This window comes from Salmo trutta, chromosome 27 (genome assembly GCF_901001165.1).
Source record: "Salmo trutta chromosome 27, fSalTru1.1, whole genome shotgun sequence".
NCBI lineage: Eukaryota > Metazoa > Chordata > Actinopteri > Salmoniformes > Salmonidae > Salmo > Salmo trutta.
Genome location: NC_042983.1, coordinates 2992333 through 3010843, shown reverse-complemented (window position 1 = coordinate 3010843; position 18511 = coordinate 2992333). Strand labels below are relative to the sequence as shown.

The 18511-nt window shown below is 45.3% G+C and overlaps 1 protein-coding gene across 3 annotated transcripts; it reads left to right on the top strand.

Annotated features, from left to right (window-relative positions):
* The first annotated feature begins 4612 nt into the window (after nucleotides 1-4612).
* On the top strand, nucleotides 4613-18288 carry fbxo21 (F-box protein 21). Of its 3 annotated transcripts, none has more exons than XM_029716334.1 (13): nucleotides 4613-4868; nucleotides 7269-7404; nucleotides 7699-7793; nucleotides 8118-8239; nucleotides 8591-8737; nucleotides 9018-9154; nucleotides 14396-14532; nucleotides 14754-14933; nucleotides 15040-15054; nucleotides 15150-15282; nucleotides 15583-15773; nucleotides 16026-16183; nucleotides 16692-18288. In XM_029716334.1, the coding sequence occupies exons 1-13, from the start codon at nucleotides 4642-4644 to the stop codon at nucleotides 16967-16969; spliced, it is 1956 nt and encodes a 651-aa protein (XP_029572194.1). In that variant the 5' UTR covers nucleotides 4613-4641; the 3' UTR covers nucleotides 16970-18288. The 3 variants fall into 3 exon arrangements, with proteins under 3 accessions (XP_029572194.1, XP_029572192.1, XP_029572193.1); XM_029716332.1 differs by having other exon boundaries at nucleotides 7684-7793; XM_029716333.1 differs by lacking the exon at nucleotides 15040-15054 and having other exon boundaries at nucleotides 4614-4868; nucleotides 7684-7793.
* The last annotated feature ends 223 nt before the right edge of the window (nucleotides 18289-18511 follow it).

Here is an 18511-nt window from a genome sequence, read left to right as displayed (position 1 = left end):
GGTCAGCCCCTCTCCATTCCCATGGACGTTAGAGCGCTGGACGGGCGCTCTATAGGCCGGGTCACCCACAATACCACTCCCATCAACCTACGAGTGTCAGGAAACCAAAGTGAGGCAATCCAATTTCTGCTAATTCAGTCTCCTAAGGTTCCCGTGGTATTGGGATTATTTTGGCTCCAGTGAAACAATCTCCTCATAGACTGGACTGCTGATGCCATCATGGGCTGGACGTCTCCGCGTTCGTCGCCGCCTGCATGGTCTGTGTGCAGAACAAGACTCCTCGGCAAGCTCCGGGTGGTCTCCTTCAACCACTGCCTGTCCCTCACGGTCCCTGGTCTCACATATGCCTGGACTTCATAACAAGTCTTCCCCCATCTGATGGTAACACCACCATCCTGACAGTAGTGGACCGGTTTTCCAAAGCCGCCCACTTCATTCCTCTCCCCAAGCTACCCTCTGCCAAAAAGATGGCCCAGAGCATGGTCTCTGCCCGGGGTCCTCAGTTCTCGCCCTGGTTCTGGAAGGTGTTCTGCACACTCATTGGGTTGTTGGCCAGCCTGTCCTCCGGGTTCCACCCTCAGTCCAACGGCCAGTCGGAGTGAGCCAATCAAGACGTGGAGACGACTCTTCGCTACCTCATCTGCGCCAACCCCACCACCTGGAGCCAGTAACTCGTGTGGGTTGAATACACCCACAACAGCCTTTTGAGTGTTCCCTGGGTTATCAGCCCCCGCTCTTCCCGGAGCAAGAGGAAGAGTTCGGCAAACCCTCTGCCCAGATGTTTGTCCACCGGGGATTCCAGTACCTGGTTGACTGGGAGGGTTATGGCCCAGAGGAGAGGTGCTGGGTCCCCACTAGGGACATCCTGGACCCAGGCCTCATCGCTGAGTTCCAACGCCGGCACCCCGGTCAACCCGGGATGCGCACAGGTAGGACGCCAGGTGGCGCCCCGCCCCAAAACCTTTTACTCTCATTTCGATACCAAACCCACCACTGGTGTTCGTGGCCAAAGAGCTCTATTTTCATGTCATTTGACCAAAGCACCAGTTCCAATCCAAATGCCAATGCCATTTAGCAAACTCCAGGTGTTTACATTTGTTGGATGAAAATGAAAATAGCTCTCATTGGACATGCACACCCCTACCTTCTTGAGAGAAAAAAAAGTATTACTTGTTAAAAACATTTTTTTTATATTTGTCTATCTATTTCTAATCTATTTGTATTAATTTAAAATTATATTATTTCCACTTTTTTTAAGCATACAATATGGTAGCTCAGTATGTGAATTATTTATTTTATACAGTCATTATTGCTTTATCAATAATTTAGGACTGCACTGTATACACAAAACATTAGGAACACCTGCTCTTTCCATGACATACACTGACCAGGTGAATTCTGGTGAAAGCTATGATCCCTTATTGATGTCAGTTGTTAAATACACTTCAATCAGTGTAGATGAAGGGGAGGAGACAGGTTGAAGTGTCCTGACCATAGTAAGATGTTATTTTCTATGGTAGTGTAGGTCTGTCACGTTCGTCGTAAGGAGTAGACCAAAACGCAGCGGGAATGTGTATACTCATCTTCTTATTACGAAGAAAACCAAAATAAGCACTTACTCAAAAACAATGACAAAAAACAGTCCTGTAAGGCACACAGCTACACACGGAACAACTACCCACAAATCCTTGAACGAACATAGAATTATACTAACATAGAACATTAACCAAAAAAAAACGAAACACATAAAACAAACACCCCCTGCCACGTCCTGACTAAACTACAATAACAAATAACCCCTTTACTGGTCAGGACGTGACAGTAGCCGGTTCCGGACTGTAGGGCGACTCTGGCTACGCCGGTTCCGGACTGTAGGGCGACTCTGGCTGCGCCGGTTCCGGACTGTAGGGCAACTCTGGGAGCTCCGGACTGTAGGGCGACTCTGGCTGCGCCGGTTCCGGACTGTAGGGCGACTCTCTTTGAACGGTATATGGTAGTAGGTGCCAGGCGCACCGGTTTGTGTCAAGAACTGCAATGATGCTGGGTTTTTCGCACTCAATTGTTTCCTGTGTCAAGAGTGGTCCACCACCCAAAAGACATCAAGCCAACTTGACCACTGTGTGTAGCTGTGATGTGACATTTGATGTCAGAGAAAGGGATGTAGGGTCTGAAGTACAAAGTGACCTGATGAATCTGCTCTGATCATGAATAGTCTGAAGCTTCGGGCATCTGGATTTCTCATCACGCTGCAGATACTACTACCAGGTAAAACACACACGCTGGGTGCGCACACAGACACACACCCTACATACACTGAGTATACCTAGCATTAGGAGCACCTTCCTAAGACTGAGTAACCCCCCCCCCCACTCAACCACTCAATCTTAGGAAGGTGTTCCTAATGTTAGGTATACTCAGTGTATGTAGAGTGTGTGTCTGTGTGCGCACCCAGCGTGTGTGTTTTACCTGGTAGTAGTATCTGTTAACATACATTTTCATGACCGAGACTACTCTTCAGGTAACCACTGGTTATCTGAAACACATTGTGGTGGAGTATGACTGCTGAAAACATCCATTGTTAACTCATACATGTAGACCTAGGCTATTGTGAGCTAAAAGATACGTCTCTGCACGATACTGTTTGTGTCTGAAGTGCTGTTACTGTGTACTCCTGCCACTCTTAATACTTTGCTACATGCCTTGGTAACTGAGGTAATGTGAGCTATGCTTGTGTTTTAACTTTCAGGTTTACACAGTCTTGTGATGTGCAGGAAGCCTGGGATCAAATTCAGTGCTTGTCACTTTTACACAATTGTATTCCTAACATGAACCATACCATATTCATATATCAAATCAATAAATAAAATGTCCAATGTGCCGAATACAACAGGTGTACAGTTGAAGTCAGAAGTTTACATACACCTTAGCCAAATACATTTTTTTTACACGTTTTTTTTACAATTCCTGACATTTAATCACTCAATTAGTATTTGGTAGCATTTAAATTGTTTAACTTGGGTCAAACGTTTCAGGTAGTCTTCCACAAGCTTCAAACAATGTTGGGTGAATTTTGGCCCATTCCTCCTGACAGAGCTGATGTAACTGAGTCAGGTTTGTCGGCCTCCTTGCTCGCACATGCTTTTTCAGTTCTTCCCACAAATTTTCTATAGGATTGAGGTCAGGGCTTTGTGATGGCCACTCCAATACCTTGACTTTGTTGTCCTTAAGCCATTTTCCCACAACTTTGGAAGTATGCTTGGGGTCATTGTCCATTTGGAAGACCCATTTGCGACCAAGCTTTAACTTCCTGACTGAGGTCTTGAGATGTTGCTTCAATATATCTACATCATTTTCCTACCTCATGATGCCATCTATTTTGTGAAGTGCACCAGTCCCTCCTGCAGCAAAGCATTCTCACAACATGATGCGGCCACCCCGGTGCTTCACGGTTGGGATGGTTTTTTTCTGCTTGCAAGCCTCCCCCTTTTTCCTCCAAACATAACGATGGTCATCATGGCCAAAAAGGTTCTACTTTTGTTTCATCAGACCAGAGGACATTTCTCAAAAAAGTACGATCTTTGTCCCCATGTGCAGTTGCAAACTGTAGTCTGGCTTTTTTTATGGCGGTTTTGGAGCAGTGGCTTCTTCCTTGCTGAGCAGCCTTTTAGGTTATGTTGATATAGGACTAGTTTTACTGTGGATATAGGTTCTTTTGTACCTGTTTCCTCCAGCATCTTCACAAGGTCGTTTGCTGTTGTTCTGGGATTGATTTGCACTTTTCACACCAAAGTATGTTCATCTCTAGGAGACAGAACACATCTCATTCTGAGCAGTATGACGGCTGCGTGGTCCATTTGTGTTTATACTTGTGCACTATTGTTTGTACAGATGAACGTGGTACCCTCATGCGTTTGGAAATTGCTCCCAAGGATGAACCAGACTTGTGGTCTACAATTCTTTTTCTGAGGTCTTGGCTGATTTCTTTTGATTTTCCCATGATGTCAAGCAACGAGGCACTGAGTTTGAAGGTAGGCCTTGAAATACATCCACAGGTACACCTCCAGTTGACTCAAGTAATGTCAATAAGCCTATCAGAAGCTTCTAAAGCCATGACATCATTTTCTGGAATTTTCCAAGCTGTTTAAAAGGACAGTCAACTTAGTGCATGTAAATTTCTGACCCACTGGAATTGTGATACAGTGAATTATAAGTGAAAATATCTGTCTGTAAACAATTGTTGGAAAAATTACTTGTTTCATGCACAAAGTAGATGTCCTAACCGACTTGCCAAAACTATAGTTTGTTAACAAGACATTTCTGGAGTGGTTGAAAAACGAGTTTTAATGACTCCAACCTGTGTATGTAAACTTCTGACTTCAACTGTAGATGTTACCGTGAAATACAAGCCTATAACCAACTACTAATCACTACTGTATGCAGCATATACTTGTCCTGCTAGTAACAACATGTATTTTATTTTATAAAATACTAATTTACTGTATAATATAAATATATTTCCAAATTCGTTTTTTTTATTCAGTCATGCCCCTCCCCTCGGTTTTGGGTTATCTCGAAGTTCAGCCCCCTGCGCCAGAAAGGGGCGTGGCTTGTACAATGAGGTAATCGGAGTAAACAGTAAAAATGGCGACGTCTGGAGCAGTAGGAGAGGGGTACTCCGGCCTGAATGGGATCGTTTCCGAGACAGAACACAAAATAATGACAGACCTGCCGGCCGAGTTACTCGAGTACATCTTATGCTTCCCTGTCCTCAAGCATGTCGACATTTGCAACGTTTCCTGCAGCTGCAAGCGGTTACACGACGTTTGCCACGGCAGGGGGAAGGTCTGGGGACACCAGTACAAACTCAGGTGAACTGACATTAGCTTGCTTGCATAATCCCACTAGCTAGCTAGAGACGTAGCTATCTAATGCTAAATGGCATCTTAATCGCAGTTGCCCCTCTAAAATACGAAATTATTTCTAGCAGTACAGTCAGAACATATCCGTCATAGCGAGCTACTGTCGCAAGGGAGCTGTCAAACGGCCGTAGACATTCTGCTGATGCACCAAATTCCACATCACGCAAAGTAACGTTAATAGCTAGCTAGCTAACGTTATGTATCCAGCCTAGCAAGGTAGCTACATTTACGGCATTTAGCAGACGCTCTTACCCAGAGCGAGTTACACATTGGTGCATTCACCTTATGATATCCAGTGGAACAACCACTTTACAATGTCCAGGGCTTATATAAGAAGCTACTAAAATATCTAGGTCACAACTAGCCATTTCACAATTCTTGCCATGCACATTATCGTGCCTCTGAGGACAGACATTAAAGTTGTGTGACCTTGAATGCTTGGAAATTGTGATTGAGGTCTTGTGCAGTTCTTCAAAAAGTTCTTCAAAAATCAGTTGGCTTGCTGGTAGTTTTTTTCTCTGACTGAGTCCCCTGTATGGTTAAAGTTATGGCAAACCACTGTTGATTTTGAATCTATAGTAAGAATTATTTGTAAGCCAGCCACATGTTACTACATAGTAATTAGGCCTTACAGAAATGTTTAATGTCATTCTGTACCATGCAAGTGATGTGCTAGTAATAAACTCATCAAAAAAAGAAATGTCCTCTCACTGTTAACTGCGTTTATTTTCAGCAAACTTAAGATGTGTAAATATTTGTATGAACATAACCAGATTCAACAAAGGAGACAAACTGAACAAGTTCCACAGACATATGACTAACAGAAATGGAATAATGTGTCCTTGAACAAATGGGGGTTCAAAATCAAAAGTAACAGTCAGTATCTGGTGTGGCCACCAGCTGCATTAAGTACTGCAGTGCATATCCTCTTCATGGACTGCACCAGATTTGCCAGTTCTTGCTGTGAGATGTTACCCCACTCTTCCACCAAGGCACCTGCAAGTTCCCGGACATTTCTGGGGGGAATGGCCCTAGCCCTCACCCTCCGATCCAATAGGTCCCAGACGTGCTCAATGGGATTGAGATCCGAGCTCTTTGCTGGCCATGGCAGAACACTGACATTCCTGTCTTGCAGGAACAAACAGTATGGCTGGTGGCAAGCACAGAACAAACAGTATGGCTGGTGGCATTGTCATGCTGGAGGGTCATGTCAGGATGAGCCTGCAGGAAGGGTACCACATGAGGGAGGAGGATGTCTCTGTAACGCACAGCGTTGAGATTGCCAGCAATGACAACAAGCTCAGTTCGATGATGCTGTGACACACCGTCCCAGTCCATGACGCAACCTCAACCTCCAAATCGATCCCTCTCCAGAGTACAGGCCTCGGTGTAACGCTCATTCCTTCGACAATAAACGCGAATCCGACCATCACCCCTGGTGAGACAAAACCGCAACTCGTCAGTGAAGAGGACTTTTTGCCAGTCCTGTCTGGTACAGCGACGGTGGGTTTGTGCCTATATGCGACGTTGTTGCCGGTGATGTCTGGTGAGGACCTGACTTACAACAGGCCTACAAGCCCTCAGTCCAGCCTTTCTCAGCCTATTGTGGACAGTCTGACCACTGATGGAGGGATTGTGCGTTCCTGGTGTAACTCGGGCAGTTGTTGTTGCCATTCTGTACCTGTCCCACAGGTGTGACGTTCAGATGTACCGATCCTGTGCAGGTGTTGTTACACGTGGTCTGCTACTGCGAGGACAATCCGCTGTCCGTCATGTCTCCCTGTAGCGCTGTCTTAGGCGTCTCACAGTACGGACATTGCAATTTATTGCCCTGGCCACATCTGCTGTCCTCCTTGCAGCATGTCTAAGGCACGTTCACGCAGATGAGCAGGGACCCTGGGCATCTTTCTTTTGGTGTTTTCCAGAGTCAGTAGAAAGGCCTCTTTTAGTGTCCTAAGTTTTCATAACTGTGATCTTAATTGCCTACCGTCTGTAAGCTGTTAATGTCTTAACGACCGTTCCAAAGGTGCATGTTCATTAATTGTTTATGGTTCATTGAACAAGCATTGGAAACAGTGTTTAAACCCTTTAAAATGAAGATCTGTGAAGTTATTTGGATTTTTACGAATGATCTTTGAAAGACAAGGTCCTGAAAAAGGGACGTTTCTTTTTTTGCTGAGTTTATTTATGAATTTGCACCCAACATACATTAGCCTACTTACTACTTGTTCACTGAACTCAACTCCCTACTAATCTGACACAATAAAATCACAAAATAAAAAATGACAATAAAAAATGACAATAAAATTCACTGTATCTGACTGCAATCTCTTTTCCTACACTCCCCAGATGGCCAAGATTGCAGAAGCATTACCGCCAGAATGAGTGTTGCGATTGGCTGAAAGAATACAGAACGCGACACACTGTTGGTCTACAAATACGACGAACAGTTGTATCCATCTCAAAGAGATTCTTCACGGAAGTTGTAAGTAATGACATTGGCAGTAAGCTGTCATGGTTATTGTCATTCTGACTTAGCCAGGCTAGTTTGTGGAGACTGAAATAGTGTTACTAACTTGTAAATGAGTTAGTGACAGTTGTCTCTTGGCCATACTAATCCACCACATCATGGTGTCTGTGATTTAGCTGCTGTGTGCAACTGCGCACGTGATCATGCATGCTTGAGTGTTTTTGTGTGTTTTTGTGTGTGTGTGTGTGAGGTTGGCTGGCCTGGTTAGCACTAACCCAGAGATCTGTAACACAGCCTTGCGTTGGCCAGGTGCTGGGGGACAGCTTTGCTGAGATTGAGTCCCTCGGGGCCCCTGAGCACTTCTGTGAAGACGAGCTGCTCTCCATACTGAACTCAGATAGGAGGTAAGAGCCATGTCTACACTCCAGTCCAGCACAAAAATCTATCTTTGGTCATTGGTTCTGTTTTATGTGTTAATACTCCCTGGAGCTTTGTTTTATGTCCATTGTTACAATCTTTTTTTCTCCATCTCTTCTCTCCCTCTCTTGCCTTCTCCATCACTCTCTCTTCCTATTTATCTCTCTCTCATTTTCACCTTGCTTGCCCTCTCTCACCTTTCTCTTTCTCTCCTCACTCTCTCCTTCTCTTTCTTGTGCCTTCTGTCTCTCTTTCTTTCTTGTGCCTTATCTCTTTCCATCCCTCTTCTCTCTCTCATCTCACTCCCATAGGAAAAGCCTGACACTGAAGTACTATGCAAAGAAAATACTTTATTTCCTTCGCCAGCAAAACATTCTGAGGAGTTTAAAGATGTTTCTGGAGCAGCCTGCAGAGCAGCAGTCAGCACTAGAGGGTGAGTCATGGATATGGTGTACTTACTGTAGTACATGTGGAGTGGGCCTATTCATACACTGCATTTATACGTATCATACTCTCATGACTTGTATTCAGTGTAGGCCTAAATTAAGTAAGGCAGACAGCTGAACATGGGCCTAGCGATACATATAATAATCATAATAATGAGTGTTTGGAGAGAAAAATAACAATGGCCGTTTTTCCCTCCATTGTGGTTTTTGAAGTCCTATGATTGCACCACCGTTTGCATTAAAATCCATAGATAATCCATTAATAACAAAGCCATAAAGAAATGTAGTGTTTAACCATGTGTTTTTACAGTCTTCTATTGTCTCGTCTCCTGCTGTAGGAGCTGTGCTGGTGGACCAGTATTGTAACCCCCTGGCAGATGTGTCGTTGGATGGTATATCCTCCCAGCTGGAGGAGATCACTGACAAGGTCAAGAAGATGCTGCGGATGAAGAATTCCTCTCATCCAAGCCTGAGGGTCACACAAGGTTGGTCTGAGCTGGAGAGAAACACATGTTGGAATGTTCTGTTTGTCTCTCAGGAATTAATACAAAGAGCTAATACAAAGTCAGGCATTGTCAGACCTCAAAAGTAGTCTAATTTTCACGTCGACAAATTTTGATTTTGGAGTTAACTATCAAAGTTCACTATTATCTAACCTAGGAGCTTGTGAGTGTATTACATTGTACCGTTGTATTTGACCTTAGTACATTCTCTGCAGCGTTCTTTGCTAATACTTAACGATGTGATCCTTTGTGTTCTGTCTAGGTGACTGCTTTGCTGTGGAGGACTTTGAGCTCGAGAGGCAGGTGGTGGTTGCCCTCAATGCTGTTTTGTACGAGCAGCTTCAGTACAAGGGCAACGAGTGTGATTACTACAATCCTCTCAACTCTTACATACACCAGGTAGGCGCTCTCATAGAGAGGCTATAGAGGTCTTGGATGGTGATTTACATTTGTCATTTAGAAGACACTCTTATCCAGAGCGACTTACAGTTAGTGCATTCATCTTAAGATAACCAGGTGGGACAACCCCATATCACAGTTATAGCAAGTAAATTCTTCCTCGATGAAGTGTCTATCAGCAAAGCCAGAGTAAAGTGGAAAATAGTTAAGTACGAGTGTTAGTTTACTAAAGGCTTCTTTTTTGGGGGCGTGGGGTGGGGGTTCTGTGGGAGTATTTAAGATACTCTTTGAAGAGGTAGGGTTTCAGATGTTTTCGGAAGATGGGAAGGGACTCCTTCAAAGCAGTCCTAGCTTTGGGGCGATGTTGGTTCCACCATTATTGTGCCAGGACAGAGAAGAGTTTGGACTGAGCTGAGCAGGAGCTGCCCTCCTATAGGGGTGGGAGGGCCAAGAGACCAGAGGTGGCAGAACAGAATACTTGGGTTGGGGTGTAGGGTTAGAGCCTGAAGGTAGGGAGGGGAAGTTCATTTTGCTGCTCCGTAGTCAAGTACTATGGTCTAGTAGTGGATGCGAGCTTCGATTGGAAACCAGTGCAGTGTGCGCAGGAGTGGGGTGACATGGGAGAATTTGGGAAAGTTGACACCAGACGGTGCTGCAGCGTTCTGGATTAGTTGCAGGGGTTTGATGGCACAAGCGTGGAGTCCAACCAACAGTGAATTGCAGTAGTCTAGACGGGATGTGATGTATGGATTAGGACCTGCGCCGCATCCTGTGTGAGGTAGGGTTGTAAAATTGTGGTCACCAACCTTTTTTTAATTTGTTTACTTTTTACCCCATTTTCTCCCTAATTTCGTGATATCCAATTGGTAGTTACAGTCTTGTCCCATCGCTGCGACTTCCGTATGGACTCGGGAGAGGTGAGGGTCGAGAGCCATGCGTCCTCCGAAACATGACCCAGCCAAGCCCCACTGCTTCTTGACACACTGCTTGCTTAACACGGAAGCCAACCGCACCAATGTGTCGGAGGAAACACTGTACAACTGGCGACCGTGTCAGCGTGCATGCACACAGGAGTCGCTAGAGTGCGATGGGACAAGGACATCCTGGCCGGCCAAACCCTCCCCTAACCCGGACGACACTGGGCCAATTCTACGTTGCCTCTTGGGTCTCCCAGTCGTGGCCGGCTGCGACACAGCTCGGGATCGAACCCGGATCTGTAGTGACGCCTCAAGCACTGCAGTGCCTTAGACCGCTGCGCCACTCGGGAGTCCATTAGTCCCCCGGTCAAGATACTTTCGCAGTCAAAAAGCATGCTGAGATCTCAGAATAAAAAAAAACATTAGCCAAATAAAAACTGCTCTGTAGGAATGAGGTTTGTGCAGTAGACCTAGTACATTACCACAGCATATTGGCTGCTATATGCCTGGCCTGCCAATATTGTTCTTCTCTCAGACCATATTATATTTCAAAACTCAAGCTTTGATAACAAAATAGATCCATTGTTATAGTAGCACTTGCGAGGCACAGCTGAGCATAAATTGAAATAATTTGCTTTTTTAATTTTTTTGGACTGATGGTACCTGGTCGTGGTGTTTTCAAGACAACTGGGACCTCGGAAAAAACAAGGTCAAATCATGACGTCAGTGAACTTCAGGACGGAAAGTCGGAGCTCTCCGAGTTGGATGACCGTTCAAAACTATTTCCCCAGTCTGATCTCCATCTTTTCTGAGTTCCCAGTTGTCTTGAACACACTGAAGTTGGAGAGTTCCCAGTTGTTTTGTACATGGCATTAGTCTCAGCGGAGGTAGGGAGAGAGTAGCAGAGGGTCCGCCGCTCACGGTCTCTGCTCTCTCCTTCCTTTCCTCCGGTGAGATTGACCAGAGAGAGAGGACACAGTCTTCCACCTGATGGGAAAACTCGAGTCGCACCGCATCTGCCTCAGGCACAAATTCATGTTGTTCCTAGTGAAAGTGAAATACTCCTATATTAAAATAGACACCACGAGCTGCTAGTAATAATAAAAACGCACGGCTATCGATACACTTGGCTGCTCATTCATTGTAGCTGCAGCACGAGTGGAAGTAGAGAAGTGTGTTTTATCTTTTGTAATAGTATTGAATAAAAACAGTTAACAGTGCTGAGTAAAATTTGGACTCGCTCAAAAATAGCAGCTCTTTGTTGAATTTTTGGACAGTCTATCTCCGGTAATGATTTAAAAAGTTACGTAGGCTAGTATAAAACGTTTTCTGTGGCTAGGGTCGTGGAAGCTGTAGGTAGGTGTAGTGATTTAAGCTGTCTGATAGGCTAGTGTAGTAGGTGCACTCCATTTAGCCATAGATCTCCCAGTCTGCCGGGTAGGCGGAGTTTGTATTTTCAGACAAATTAAATGGTTCAAAAACACTTTGCCTACCCGGTGCGCATGGCTTTTGAATCAAGTGCACCTACCGCCACCAGCGCAACACGGAAAAAAAGGGGTGCAAATCTTTAGGTCTTTATCATTGGCTTTTCTACAGAAATGTTTGGTGATCGACTAGGAAAGCCTTGAAGATCGACCAGTCGACCGCCCAGTTGGTGACCACTGTTATGGAGCATGAACCTGCAGGAGCGAGTCACTGCTTTGATGTTTGTAGAGAACGACAGGTTGTTGTCCATGGTCACGCCAAGGTTTTTTGCACTCTGGGATGGGGACAGCATGGAGTTGTCAACTATGGTCTTGAAGCAGGTCTTGAAGCAGGCAGACCTTCCCCGTGAGTAAGAGTAGCTCTGTCTTGTTGAGTTTGAGGTGGTGGACTGACATCCAAGCTGAGATATCTGCCAGGCACGCAGAGATGCATGTTGCCACCTGGGTGTCAAGGGGGAAAGGAGAAAAGTAATTGAGTGTCATCCGCATAGCAATGATGTGAGGATATTATGAAGCTGAGTAACTTGGTGTATAGGGAGAAGAGGAAAGTGCCTAGAACCGAGCACTGGGGGAGACCAGTAGTGAGAGTACGTGGTGCAGACACAGATCCTCTCCACGCCACCTGGTAGAAGTGGCCTGCCAGGTAGGATTCATGACTGTACAGAGCCTGAGACGCCAAGCGCTGAGAAGGTGGAGAGGAGGATCTGATGGTTCAGTGTCAAAGGCAGCAGATAGATTTAGGAGGATGAGAACAGAGGAAAGAGAGTCAACTTTGGCAGTGCAGAGAGCCTCCGTAACACAGAGAAAGGCAGTCTCACCCATCTTGATGCCTGACTGGTTAGGGTCAAGAACATAATTCTGATAGTGAGGGAGTTAGCCAGAGACAGCATGCTCAAGTGTTTTGGAAAGAAAAGAAAGAAGGGATACCGGTCAGAGGGGTTGTTTCTCGTGGACGGGAGAGACTCAGGACATTTTGAAGTCAAAGGGTCGGGGACAGTGGTCAGGAATGGGAGAAGTTCTCCAGAGATGTTCTGGAGAAGTGGATGGGGTCGAGCGGGCAGGTTGTTGGGCGGCCAGACCTCATTAGTTGCAGGAGTTCATCTGGAGAGAGAGGGGAAGTCAAGGCGTAGTGTAGTTCTTTGTGAGTGGGACCAGGGAACTCAATAGGCTGAGTGAATGAGGAGCGGATGTCATCATCCTTCTTTTAAAAGTGGTTGACAAAGTAATCCGCATAGAAGGAGGGAGAGGCTGGAGGATTAAGGAGGGAGGAGAAGGTGGAAAATAGTTTTAGGGTTAGAGGTAGAAACTTGACATTTAGAGTGATAGAAAGTGGCTTTAGCAATGGATACATAGGAAGAGAAGGCATAAAGGAGTGAAAGGATGATAGGTCCTCTGGAAGTTTAGTTTTCCTCCATTTTTGCACCGTTGCCCTGTTCTGTAAGTTTGCAATGAGTCACTCAGCCACGGAGTAGGAGGAGAGGGCTGAGCCAGCCAGAAGGAAATGGGATAGCGCGAGTCATAGGATGCGGAAAGGGAGGATAGTAGGGTCGAAGAGGCTGAATCAGGAGACAGTAAGGAGAAGGATTTAGCAGAAGGGAGAGATTATAGGATAGAAGAGGAGACTGAGAGCGAAGATTGGGACGGAACATGTGGATAGGGCCTGAGGGGCTAGGGTTGGAGGAGAGGGAGACGGAAAAGGAAACAAAGTCGTCATCAGGGACCTGAACAGCCTTTAGTAAAGATTAGGTCAAGCGTATTGCCTGCCTTGTGAGGGGAAAGAAAGGAGGGAGGTTGAAGTCACCCAGTACGAAGAGCGGTGAGACATCATCAGGAAATTAGCTTATCAAGGTGTCAAGGTCATTGAGGAACTCTCTAAGGGCACCTGGTGGGTGATAGATGACGACAATGTTAAGTTTGAGTGGACAAGTGACAGTGACAGCATGGAATTCAAATGAGGAGATGGACAGGGTAGTGAGGGAGAAAAGAGAATCTCCACTTAGGAGAAATGAGCAGCCCAGTGCCAACACCGCGACGACTAGATTCTCTCGGACTATGAGAGAAAACATAGTCAGATGAAGCGAGAGCAGCTGGAAAAGCAGTGTTCTGTGGGATGATCCATGTCCCCGTCAGGGCAAAAAAAGTCTAGGGACTGAAGGGCAGCATAGGCTGAGATGAACTCTGTGTTTTTGACCGAGATGAACTCAGCATTCTTGACTGCAGATCGGCAGGTCCAAACGCTGCCAGAGTCCAGGAATTCCACTGGGTTGTGCATGCAGGATACACTAAATTAGAAGGATTGCAGCCAAGGGACGGGGAGCGTCTGTAAAGCCTACACGGAGAGGAGCGAACTGGGATAGAAAAAAGCACATAGTTGCCAAAGCTACAAAAGAGCAAAATGAGATCATCTGAAAATAACTAGGTAAGATACTCCTGGTTGATGTGTCAACAATCATCTGCAAATTATGAGCAGTCAGCAGTGCACACACTAAGTAGGCTTCTGGGAAGACAGGCAGCACTTAAAGTAGATGGCCTTAGCTAGCAAGAAGACAGTACTAGACAACAACAGATTAAGACAAAAATTATACTTCCTAGAGATACAGGGAGTCTTCCAGCTAGAGCTATAATGTTATCCTCGGCCTGTAAGCGTCTCAGAGTAGGAGTGCTGATCTTCCTAGATCAGCACTTCTACTTTGAGTCTTTTTGAATATGGGCCCTTTATTATTTAAATAAAGTGAGTCTATTGATACTGTTATCTTCACCTTTTTAAACGGACAAAGTGGCTCTTTTGAACTCCTAAGTGGCTCTTCCTTACAGTCCCATGTCTTCTATTCTCTACCTAGGTGTTGCTCCGCCGGACAGGCATTCCCATCAGCCTGTCTGTCCTGTACATGACCCTGGCCAGGAAACTGGGGGTTCAGCTGGAGCCCGTAAACTTCCCCAATCACTTCCTGCTTCGCTGGTGCCAGCATCAAAGAGGGTAAGGGCCAGAGTTTGAGAGGAAGTGAACATAAGGCATACACTTTAATGATCAGCCTTTAGTTCAGAACTAGTTCATGATTGGGTGAAATGCAGCATTGCTCTCCCAAAATTGCTGGGTTTCAATATACCCAATGTAGCATCGTCTGCGTTGCATACTAAAAATCGCCTCAAAGTAACTTATTTTTACTTGTATTGATAAAGCTACACATCTCATTCCAGGAGTGGGGACATCTATGACTTTGTGTACATTGACGCTTTCGGTAAAGGCAAGCAGCTGACGGCTAAGGAGTGTGAGTACCTCATCGGTCACCAGGTGACTGCAGACTACTACAGTGCCATCAGTACCACAGAAGTGCTGCTAAGGATGGTGGGGAATCTGCTCAACATCGGAAAGCGAGGGTAAGAGTTGTGGACTAAGATTTTTCTTAAACTCATCAATAACTTTTCTGACATCTATCTGTACATCCAAAATCTTATTTTTCCTTATTTTCTATGTTGTCCTCAGGATCTCATCCTTGAGGTAATGTTAGAGTTGGTCAAAAATAAATTCCTACACTCAACTGTCGCTGCTCTGGTATGAAATAACATTGTGCATCACGGTGCTGTGTCATGCAGGGAAGGCAATGAAAAATCCTACCAGCTGCTGAGAGACTCTCTGGATCTCTACCTCACCATCAACCCAGACAACGTTCAATACCTTCTACTACAGGCCAGACTCTACTTCCACCTGGGCATCTGGCCTGAGAAGGTTAGCATGATTTCTCAAGATGGCACATCATGAACCCAAGTACATGTAATTGGACCATATGCCTTTACCCTGGCTTTGATCATGTTGAAAGAGGCAGCACATTTAGAGTTTATTTTATTGGGCAATCCATTTTTGTAAGAAACAATGTCTTCTGTCATTTGGCTATTGGTCTGCTTTTCTAACCTCCAGGACTAGCTGCCTCTACTTTCTTACTATGGTACAGAGCAGAGGACAAGCTTTCCCCAACTGATAATGACTGGTGTCTGCTTGATGTCTCACCCTTCTTCCTTCCTCCTCCAGGTCCTAGACATCCTGCAGCACATCCAGGCGTTGGACCCGTCCCAGCATGGAGCGGTAGGTTACCTGGTTCAGCACACCCTGGAGCACATCCAGCACAAGAAGCAACCGGTGGAGCCAGAGGTGAAGAGACGCAGCGCCGCCGAGCACGTAGAAGTGCAGTACAGCGTAGGCCTGATCATGAAACACAAGAGGTGCGTCTGAGTTCTGACCAGGCAGTCAGTCACTCTTTCCTTTATTATTTTGGTCTTCTTTCCACTACCACTTTTTGATAAATGCAGACATTTTTTTTTTTAGAGTATCTATTTATTACATTCCCATGAGTTTGTTTGTCTAGTATTGCCCTGTAGTGTGACTCGGATGTTTTGTATTGATAAAGCCCATGTGTTACGCTGTACCCCATCTCTCTCTGACACTGAGTGGCTCCCCCCCCCCCTCGTTGCCAGGTCTGGCTATAACTGTGTGATCTACGGCTGGGACCCCAAGTGCACCATGAGCCAGGAGTGGATCACCACAATGAGGGTCCACCAGCTGTCCAGCGGGGCCAACCAGCCATTCTACAACGTCTTAGTGCAGGACGGTACCTGTCGATACGCTGCCCAGGGTACGTCTCCTCCACACAGACTAACATACATTCTCAATGTGTCAGGGCAGTGGTAGTTAGTTAAGAAGGCGCTCTAAGATGTAAGTATCTTGACAAATGCAGTACTTGAAATGCTTATTGAAGAGTTATACATGCTGGATGAGTAGAATACCTATCTGCTAAGGTGTAAGCCTATATGTTTTTGCATTAACACACAGAATATGCAGCTGTCTTGTACAGCAGTGGTTCCCAACCTGTTTTGGTTACTGTTCCACCAACTCAATTTTGCTCTGCTCTGAGTACCCCTGAAGTACCCCCCCATGTGCATTTTACCAGTAGGCCTATGGTCTTATGAGACTTCAAGTACCCCCTGTGGATAGACCAAGTATCCCCGGGGGTCCTAGTACCCCTGTTTGGGAACTACTGTTGTACAGTAACTTGCCTCCACTCAGTTTAAGATTTGATGTCACATGATACGATACTTAGTTTTTTTTAAAGTCTCTTTCCGCCTCTTTCTCCCATCTCCCAGAAAACCTGGAGCCTCATTCCGCTCCTCTGGAGATCGCCCATCCGGAGGTGGGCCGCTATTTCTCTGAGTTCCATGACAGCCACTACGTTGCCAACGAGGAGTTGCAGACACGCTACCCAGAGGACATGGCAGAGACCCTGGGCACCGTACGGGACCTCTACCACAGACTGACGCCCTCCTCAGGGCAGGCCTCGGGGCAACAGGAGAGCCCTAAAGGCCCCGGGGGCTCCTCCCAGGACCAGAAGAGCCAGGAGAACAAGGAAGCCATGCCCCTGTAGCTTAGCGTCCACTACTTCTCGGCCCTTTCCAAAACAACCCCTAGCCCCTACCACCTAGGCACTTGAGTAGATCTGAAAGGATTGGATGGGTATAAACAATATGTCAGAAATACAACTAGCCTATCGTAGGGCATAGTGGAGCTACTACTAGACCCTACAGCAGGGATAGATTCAGCCGCGAGACTATTTTTTGTCTTTTTTTTGTGGAGTGGATGGTCAGGGAGCCGGAACACAATTAAAAATAATTTGTAAACTGCAAATTGACCGCAAGAAGCCCAAACAGATAATATTTGACTAAAACATAATAATTTCAAACCCTTTCTTACATTTGTATACGATCATATGTCTCTCTTATGTGTGGGAATACTTGGGAACTTATTTCCCAAATTAAAATCACTTGGAGCTGATTTCCTGGTGTTTTTACAGTTTTGTATGTCCAACAGTGAAAATGCAAAAAAAGATACATAAATATATATTTGGTTGCTCAGAAGGTTTTAATTGGGGGGCCAAATAAAACCACCTGCGGGCCAAATTCGGCCCGTGGGCCACCAGTTGGGGAACCCTGGGCTAGGGGTTGTTTCTAGATGGGAAGCCCCCTCTCTTCCCCATCCAATTCCTTTACTTGACAACGTCCTGTTCACAAACCATCTCAGAGTAGGGAGTGCTGATCTAGGATCAGGTCATAGCTGTCAGTATAATCTTATTCACTATGATCTAAAATGCTAAACTGATCCTAGATCATCACTCCTAGTCTAAAGCGATTTATGAATGAGTGCCCTGGAATGCTTCAGTACCTGGATCATGTGCTGTACCACCGATTGCCAACCAACGCCAGTAAAAGCCAAAACCCCTTTTCTCTCCACCTTCATCCACCTTCAAGAAGATTTACCAAGCTTGTCTCCTTTACTCTCGCTCTCCATCTCAATCTACTTTCTTCACCTTCCGTCAAGTTCTTCCCAGACCTGACCCCTAGGCCATCACCCTCTCTCTTTTACCGCCACATGAAACACTATCAAAATGAACTTTTACAGTATGAAACAGTGTGAAAAATAACATTACTGTTACAATATCTCTTTCCATCGTCACGTTACATTATAATAATGATTCATGCACTTACGAAAGGATGACTTTCGAATTTCTAGAACATGTTATACATTTTTTTTCGGTATATTTACAAGTAAAACATTGTAGGACTTTTAAGGGCTCACATATGTGTTGAGCTGTGTAAAAAGGAAACCACTAGGACTACAATGACTTGAAACAGTAGAGTGGTGAGACTGGATGAAATGAAAGGAAAGAATAAAATGTTTCAAGGTTTATTTTGGTCGTTCTACTATGTTATCTACAACAAACTGTTGTATTGTCTCTTCAAGAGCATACTAAAGAATAGACATAGTAGCCTGTGTATTTTTTTGACAAAGTAACGTTCTGATGAAATGCAAATTGTGCTGCAGTTGCTATTAATGACTGTTGGTTCATGTTCTAAATGTTTGTTCCAAATTTCTTTAAGGACAATTAATTGAATTCATTCTGCATTCACTT

What these genes read in the sequence shown, in the direction of transcription:
- fbxo21 (XM_029716332.1), top strand. Translation starts at nt 4,642, where the DNA reads ATGGCGACGTCTGGAGCAGTAGGAGAGGGGTACTCCGGCCTGAATGGG. An exon ending in GCAGCAGTCAGCACTAGAGG is followed by an intron (nt 8,240 to 8,590) that starts GTGAGTCATGGA and finishes CTCCTGCTGTAG; the next exon opens with GAGCTGTGCTGGTGGACCAG. An exon ending in CTGATCATGAAACACAAGAG is followed by an intron (nt 15,774 to 16,025) that starts GTGCGTCTGAGT and finishes CCTCGTTGCCAG; the next exon opens with GTCTGGCTATAACTGTGTGA.